General features: G+C 55.6%; 1 protein-coding gene across 1 annotated transcript in view; it reads left to right on the forward strand.

Annotated features, from left to right (window-relative positions):
* The window catches only part of Rhbg (Rh family B glycoprotein), a 6853-nt gene extending 2820 nt beyond the window's left edge, over positions 1-4033 (forward strand). The window contains exons 4-9 of the mRNA XM_013349798.2: positions 286-452; positions 618-755; positions 912-1045; positions 1497-1618; positions 2509-2582; positions 2680-4033. Of these exons, the coding sequence (XP_013205252.1) occupies positions 286-452; positions 618-755; positions 912-1045; positions 1497-1618; positions 2509-2582; positions 2680-2742 (698 nt within the window). The 3' untranslated portion in view covers positions 2743-4033. The remainder of the gene's footprint in view (positions 1-285; positions 453-617; positions 756-911; positions 1046-1496; positions 1619-2508; positions 2583-2679) is intronic.
* Positions 4034-8359: the final 4326 nt, after the last annotated feature.

Below are 8359 nucleotides of genomic sequence, written 5' to 3' on the forward strand. Positions count from 1 at the left end.
AAAAAAAAAACAAAAAAAAAAAAACCAGTCTGTGTGTGGTGGGGACGGAAGCCGGAGTGCAGCATGGGCTAGGCCCCATGCTGAGCAGTCAGACCTAGCGGCCCATGAGACAAGCATTTATAGGCATCATTCCCTCAACTCTCATCATAGAAAGATGGTTTTTTTTCCTGACAATTCCAGGAACCAGCGAGGAAACAGGCTGCATAATAATTTCTCTGCGGTGCAGCGCCCCCTGGTGACGAGGGCCACTTACTACTAAATGCTAACTGGCTACCCACTGTTTAGGGACCATCTTCCTGTGGATTTTCTGGCCCAGCTTCAACTCTGCGCCCACAGCGCTCGGGGATGGGCAGCATCGGACAGCACTGAACACGTACTACTCGCTCACCGCAAGCACCCTCAGCACGTTTGCCTTGTCAGCCCTTGTCAGTGGGGACGGCCGACTGGACATGGTAGGGGAAGCAGACGGGCAGCCTGTAAAGGGAAGAGATGTCTAAGATCACAGGGGAATGAGAGCTGGCGAGTCAGTGGCCAGATGACAGCAGAGGTCACTGGAATGGGTGGGGCTGGAATGGGTGTGGGCGTGATGATCTGAAAAGATACCTTGTCCCCCGTAGGTCCACATCCAAAACGCAGCACTGGCTGGAGGGGTCGTGGTGGGGACGTCAAGCGAAATGATGCTGACACCCTTTGGGGCTGTGGCAGCTGGCTTCCTGGCTGGGACTGTCTCCACCTTGGGGTACAAGTTCTTTACGGTAGGTTGCTTCTCAGGACCTGGGGAGAAGAAGCGTTTGAGGGAAGGGGCCTGCACCAGGGACATGGGATCCCCAGCCCTTCTGCTACCTCCCCCACCAGGTTCTGGGTAGGGGTAAGTGGACTGCCCACAGCTGATTACCCAACTTGTCCTCCAGCCTGTCCTTGAGTTCAGATTCAAAATACAAGACACGTGTGGTGTCCACAACCTCCATGGGATGCCAGGGCTGCTGGGGGCCCTCCTGGGAGTCCTGGTGACTTGGCTGGCCACCCACGAGGCTTATGGAGATGGGTGAGTCTACCTAACCTCCCTTCTCCTCTGAGAGCCAAGAAAAAAATGCCCATCTGTTCTCATGTACCCATTTGGCTATTCTCCCACCATATGGTGAGAGCCGAGGACCTGCCCAGGCCTGGCCTCCTGGTCAGTGAAGTGGATGGTCACAGAGAAAACAATTTCAAGAGCATTGAGCATTCCTTCAGGACCAGTAAGCGATAATGAGCCCTGGGATCTACAATTCACACTGTGAGCTTGGAGTAGGCAGGCAAAAGGGACCTTGGACTGGGTTCTGGAAGGTACGTGGGCTTGGCTAGCTTAGGAAAGGAGGTCAAAAGTGAGGCCTGGCCGGACAAAGTCCTCGGTGAGACAGTGGGGATCCCTGGACACCCTCTGGCTGCCGGCACCTGCATGCCACAGTGACCAGCCCTGGCTGCCAGCTCATCTTTCCCTATTGGTCTCCTTTCAGCCTGCAGAATGTATTTCCGCTCATAGCCGCCGGCCAGCGCAGCCCCACATCTCAGGCGGTTTATCAGCTCTTTGGGATGTTTGTCACACTGCTGTCTGCCGCTGTCGGGGGCAGCCTTGCAGGTGAGTGGGTTTCGTGGGCAGGGTGGTGGGTGAGAGGCCCAAGAACAGGCGCGCAGGAGGAAGTGCAAGGGATACCGCGCACTTCGTGCGGTCCTCTCGGAACACCTGCCTGCGCTAGCAAAGGCGCAGCAAAGGTGCTGGTGGAAAGGACGGCCGGTCCCTTGGTTATGGGGTCTGACGTTCCTGTGCTGCTCCCTTGTGCCACTAGAGGGCAGTCCAACCCCAGCTGCTGGGAAGGGGCCTGTTCAACCTCCTCCTCTAGATAGCAGGCCGGTTTAGCCCACCCTGGACCAGAGCACAAAGCCTTCCGCAGAAGATGTCTGTTCACTAGCTTAGGTCAGAGTCCCTCCTGACATCTGGCTTTAAGAACAAAATCCCAGCACTTAAGAGGCAGAGGCAGAGGTAGGTGGATTACTGAGTTTAAGGTCAGCCTGGTGGGCTACAGAATGAGTTCCAGGATAGCCAGAGCTACACAGATAAGCCCTGTCTCAAAAAACAAGAATCAAAAACAACAAAAATGAACAAAGTGTGATGGAACATCCCTAGCCTCCCATATATACGCTCATCCTGAAAACTTGGCTCTCCACAGTCCAGCTTTCCAGGTCACATTTTATGCAGTAAACTTCCTCTAAGTCCCTCTCATGTGGGCCACAAAAAGATCACAGCTATGTTTCACGATAGAACCCCAATAGGACCGTGAATGCGAGCAGATTCCTTTAATTCCACCAGCTGCCTTCTTTGTGGGTAATTGGGGGGGGGGCACCTTGCAGGGCTACACCTTCTCAGAAAGGGGGCACTCTGCAGCCCTTATCAACCTGTGCTCCTAGGTGGCGACCTCCCCCTTGGGTAGGGAATGGGGAACCTTACATATCCTTCCCTATGGCAACCAGGGCTCCTGCTGAGGCTGCCCTTCCTGGATTCCCCTCCAGACTCCCAATGCTTCGAAGACCAGGTTTACTGGGAGGTGAGACACGGGCTTTTCCCCATATGGCATCCTCGGCTGCCTGCCCTTACCTCTGGGCTGCCACTCCCTCTTTCCTTCACCCCTCCCTGCCTTGCAGGTGCCCGGAGAGCAGGAGGCTGAGGTCCAGAGGCCTCTGCAGTCTGAGGAGACCCAGGCCTAATTGCTGCCAGCATGACACTGTCTTCAGAGAGAATGGCTTCTGCCGGCATGACACTGTCCTTGGAGAAGACAATAGCTCTGCCAAGAGGCCCTTCTCAGCCCTTGTTACTATTTTACAGGGAGGTCTAGAGCCAGAAGGGGCTTACCACCTCTAGGTGGATCCCCATTAGCTTGCTCCTGTAGTCATAATAGGCCCAAGTCAGCCCTAGATGACTGCTACCGCACTGGCCAGTGTTACCCTGTCCCAGTGACACCTGAACCAGGCCCATTCTGGGTGGGAGACTGGATGATAAATAACACCATCACCAAGGACACTGATACCTTCCATTTGTCTCTTCCCTTTGGCTCCCGAGGCCAAGTTCTTGAGGCAATCAAAGATCTTAGTGTTGACAAAGCCTCCTCAGGTCCACATGCTCCTGGATATATGTCCCGGATAGTTCCACCCTCTCCAGTGGGGCGTCAGTGTCAGAAAGTCTGTGCTTGTTTTAGCCAGCTAATGCTACCCCCAAATCCTTCCTGGTCCTTCCTTAACTGCTGCTGCCCTGGCCCTCAGCTGGGTTCGCTTCTGAGCAGAGTAGAAAAAGGCCCAAGAAGGGCATCAGAAGGAGTGTCCTACCACAAAATCTCAGAACCAGAGGCAACTGATGCCAGTTCACAGTTGATGATGAACTGGCATCATCAACTGATGATGGATCATCAGTTCCATCATCTGTTGGATGAGGAAGGCGCCTGGAATCCCGGTAGCCTAAACCATTTGACCACAAGAGGGCACTCTAAAACCAGCAGAAGAAGATGCCAGCCCCAGGTCTCACCTAGGTCCCTTGCAACCTAACCTTCCTAGCTGCCACAGTCTTCTCTGAGCTCCACCCCTTCTGTGTGTCAGATGATGTCAGAAATTCCATATCTCACTCACTCACAGGGACTCCCCCCCATCAGGAGGGACTGGGACCCCTCTTCCTTCTCTCACTTGGCCTACTAGTGGGCTTCTGGCAATCACAGACACATCTACCTCTAAACTAAGGTCCTTCCGAGCTAGGAAGCCAAAGGGGAAGAAGTATCCTGGAGCCCAGCCTCTGAGAACGGCAGAGTTGCCCAGGGTTTACCTGGGCTCTCTGGGTTCAGGTGGAGATGCTCTCCAGGGAGCTACCCTCTTGTTCCCTCAACCTTCTCCCCTCAGAGAACCCTGCCCATTGCTGGGTGAGGATCCCAGGACTGACGCAGAAAGCTCTTAAATCACTGTGGAAAAGCAGTTGGGATAATTGGGACCCAGCTCGGATGGATGATGGCCAGCCAGCTGGCCTGCCCTGCCCTGCCCTGCCCTGCCCCCGTTGCTGCCCAGGCTTTCCTGTGAACATTTTCAGTCTCTACTGCTGGTTTGTTCTAAACTGCAACCAAGCCTTTTCTTCAGGCCTGAAATAAATGGGCTCTTCCGGCTCTGGGAGAAGTCATCTCAATCCTGGAGAAGGGAAATGTGAGTCCTTCTTCAGGTAGGGCAGTCGCTCTGTCACTAGCCCCAGGGTGGCCTGACAAAAGGTCACTGAGAAGAGAGACAAGGTGAGGATGCTCATGACCTACGACATCACCAGTCACTGCACAGAGTCCTGTGTGCAGGATGACACAGACTCCACCGTCAGCCCTGGCATTCTGGCTCTGCTGTTCCGCGCACTCCATCGGGGCCTACCTCTTTAAAACTACACTTTCGTTTTCTCCGCGTGTTTTCTTTCCCCGTTTGCCTTCAATGCAGAGGCATGTGGTGGGCCCTGCACGGTGTCCATTTCGTCCATTGGAGATCCCAGTAAAGGCCTGAGAGCACAGGAAAGACAGGTCTTTCCGGAACCCTCCCTCCAGCCAGGAGCCCCCAGACCTCATCATCACTGGTCCCCCTGTCCTTGACATGCCAAGGACAGGGGCATGTCATCCCTCAGGACAATAAGAGTTCTGCTTCTCAGGCCCAGGGGATGCTTGCCTGCTCATGAACTCTGTCCAGCCCCAGTGCCTGAGCCCTGAGAACAATGTTGGATCCTCACCTCCTGCCTCTTTCTGGAGACTAGACTGAGGAGCAGGCAGGCTGTTGGGGAGATGAGGCCAGCGTAGCCAGAAGCTTTGCAGAAGCCCCTCAGGAGCCCCACTATTCCGGAGTGGCATACTTTGTGTGCACTACAGTAAGGATCCATGTCCAAGGCCAGGACCTTAGGGTCTGGGGTGGGAGGTTACCTGGCCCGGAGGAACCTGCGTCAGGCCGGGAGCATTGGGATTCGCGTCACGGCGCGGGCCGTTCCTTGGAGGAATTAGACACGGCGCGGCATCCGAGGTGCGGCCCGGTTGCCCCGGTCGCCCCCCCCCCCCCGCGACTTTGTCTGGCGCGCTGCGCCCACCGCCCGGCCCACCGCCCGGCGCCCCACGCACAGCCAACAAAGCGGGCTTCTGTCGTTCCTGGGCCGTATGCAAATGTTCCAGGCGGCCAGCCTGAAAGGGTCGGCCGGGCAGGGGGCGGCCGTGCTCCGGGAATAGAACACCATTGTCTGTGCCGTTCGTGGCAAGAGGACCTGCACCAGCTTCGGGAGTCAGATCGAGTGGGTGCGCAGTGTCCCCCACCCCTCAAGCAGGCCTCTGCAGGCAGCCCATACCTCTGAGCCACCGTGGCTAGGGTTCAAACCAGTAGCCCAGTAGCCATTGCAGCGCAGGGCTCGCCCTCCTACCTTTTCTAACATCACATTGGTCCAGGGTAGTCTGATAGATGCTACTGGGGCCAGTTCTCTTCCAGAGAATCCAGTACTCAGGATGTCCCCCAAGAAGAGCAAACTACAGGGCAATGTGCCCTGATGGGTCTTCTGTGATGAGTGAGCAGTAGGCCACTTTTACTGGAGGACCTATCAGCTAAAGCAAAATCGAGGCTGAATTTCTCCAGTGATACTGCTGGAGATGGGAGAAGGGAGCCTCAAAGTCAGTGGTTCAGCCAAGAGGGATGGCCTCAGAGAGCAGCCACAGTACTCACAACCTGTAACTCAAGATTCCTGACGCAGGACTAGAGTCCACCTTTTTTAAGCTCCCAGGTGAGAGTCACTCCGGTAAGGGCTCTTTAGAGAGTTCCCCTAGGCATTGGACTTGGGGGAGTTTCAGGCAGAATCAATCAAAACAACCCCAAAGTGAAAAGTGGGTCTACTGGGGTTCATTCCAGCACTCAGAAGACAGGGACAGGTGTGTCCCCATGAGTTCTGGGCCAGCCTGACCTGCTCTACGTTGTTCCACGACAACCAGGGCTATGCAGAGAGACCCTGTTTCCAAAATATGAAAGCAAAGTGTGTCGGGTGTGGCAGCCTGTGCCTGTAACCTCAGCAATGGAGAAGTTGAGGCTGGGCAGGAAATTCAAAGCCGCTCTGAACTACAAACCCTGTTTCAGGATAGCCTGGGGTACGAGAGTCTATCAAATAAAGAAGAGAAGCATCTAGATTTCTGCTGCAGTGAGTAGACACGCTGCAAGAGGCTGGGGTGAGGTGCGGAGGAGCAGCTCTCCCAGGAAGTCCTGAGTGGGGGTGAGGGCAGCCCCAGTACTGGACTCAGGCTGAGTCTTCCTGCTTCTCCTGTTTCTGGGATAGCATTTGAGACCCTAGAGAACTGGAGGGGAGTTGGCCAGGGGATCGGTAGAAGCTGTAGCGTTTCCTGGTGCCAAAAAGCAGACATAATTCTCCACTCTTGCTTAGTTTCTTGGAAACCAGTTCTCTGTCCAGATCTCTGACCCTCATGGAGGCTGCTCTGGGGTCCTCAGCAGCTGCCCTCCCCCAGGGCCCTATCCCCACAGGGTGCTTACAGATGCCTGCACAGCCCGAGGGCAGGGCTCCCGGCAGGGCCTGTGAGGCCCAGGGAAGCAGGCTGCTGCGCAGGCGTCCCGGGACCCCAGAGCTTTACTTTCCCACCCTGCTCTTGGCAGGGGAGTCCTCAGCAGGAGCCCCCCACCCCATCCTGCCCCAGCACCCCGCCTTCCCTGTGTTCAGGACACTGTGGGACTTGTTCCCAATCCCCGTCTAGCTCATTTCACCCAGGCTTTTACACACTGGCCTCCGTCCCATGGTTGCTGTCTGAGTTTCAGTTCTAAAGAAGCAGACAGAGGCCCCTCCTCTCCACAATTCCTCATGCTTCACTTTGCCCCAGCTCCCCTCCCCCAGGAGGCTGTACCATGGAGGGTCAAGGAACCCTGGGGTGGGGGCAGGGTCCCCTGGACCCCAGTTCTACCACTGAGACACCAAGCACTATGGTGATGTCTGCCTATGTCAGGCCCAGGTAACAAGCCATTCATCCCTTCTCCTGGCCTTTCTGTTCATACCAGCCCAAGCACTGGGCTTCTTGTTGGCAGTACTAACAGGACCACTGATCAGGGGCCTCTGTGATGCTGAATCAGACCACGGCTAGTTTATCACCTGCTACCTGCTCTTCGTCATGGCGCTGAGCTGCCCTGCCTCACCAGCTGCTCTCTTCCCGACTGCCCAAGGCTTCAGGCCTTGCTAACTGCAAGTTGGAGGAACAGAGGCTGGGAAGGCATTTAATGAACTTTCCTTAGAAATGGAGGGGGCAAGCTGCACTTCCAGAAGGCCCCACAAACTGGGTCCAGGAAGGCCAGCATGTGGATGCAGGATGATCTCGTGCCAGGGTTTTTCTTCCTTTCCATAACCAGAGGGTCAGGATGCTGGTTAGGGGGAGCTTGGGTGTGTACCCTAATGTACCCCACTTCTTTTGGCGACTATCCGTCTCTGTGTCTAATCTGGAATCCTTGCTTGCTGATGCTTCTCTGGGTGAAACATGTTTGATTTCAGCCTGTGGCCTGGGGAATCATCTCAGTAGGACGGTGAGATAGACTGTAACAGGACTTGGTGACACACCTCCGTAACAGTTACCTGACAGCCACCAAGCCCCCCACCGTGTGGCCAGAGAGGTAAGGGCTGGCCATCTTTGATTCTAAAGTGGCTGAGGGCTGCCTGCTCTGCGCCTCCTCATCCACATTCGCGTGGTACGGCTTGAACTGCTGCTCTGTGTCCTGCCAGGCAGTGGCCATGCCTCACAGCAAACAGATCGTGGCTCTTCCTGAGCAGCCCTTCGGCCGCCTCCAGCCTCTGGCTCTCTGGAAAAGGGTAGAGCCCTCTGGCTCAGTTTGCCTTGAATAGTGGGGCAGAGAAACTGCGCCCTTCGCTGGGAGCAGAGGACAAGGGAGAGGCCTGACTGACAGGGCTGAGCCCTTGGGGGTCTTTTGGAGGAGTAAGGAGCACCTGCTCCCAGGGGGCCCCGTCTGGGCTTCCCTGAGGGATCTCCTGGCCTCTGCAGCTCTCTGCTCCCTACTTGTGCCCTGAGGAGGTGCAGGACATTGCTGGCCCCAACTCCTCTAACCACTGAACATGAGCCTCTTTATTTCCTGCAGCTTTGAAGAGAGGGTCCACCAAGAGTTTCTGTCGCTCCCAACCCCAGGAAAAAGAAAGGGAGAGAAGTCCTGAAAATAAACCCTGCAACAATCTTCAAGGAGAGACCTGTTCGAAGGCCTTTAATCCCTTAATCCCTCTCAGATGGGCCTTGAGACGCTAATGGCTTTCCTAATTATTTCTCCTATTTTCCCATAGCTGTGAGGACTTCTG

The sequence above is a fragment of the Microtus ochrogaster genome, chromosome 21 (genome assembly GCF_000317375.1).
Source record: "Microtus ochrogaster isolate Prairie Vole_2 chromosome 21, MicOch1.0, whole genome shotgun sequence".
Classification (NCBI taxonomy): domain Eukaryota; kingdom Metazoa; phylum Chordata; class Mammalia; order Rodentia; family Cricetidae; genus Microtus; species Microtus ochrogaster.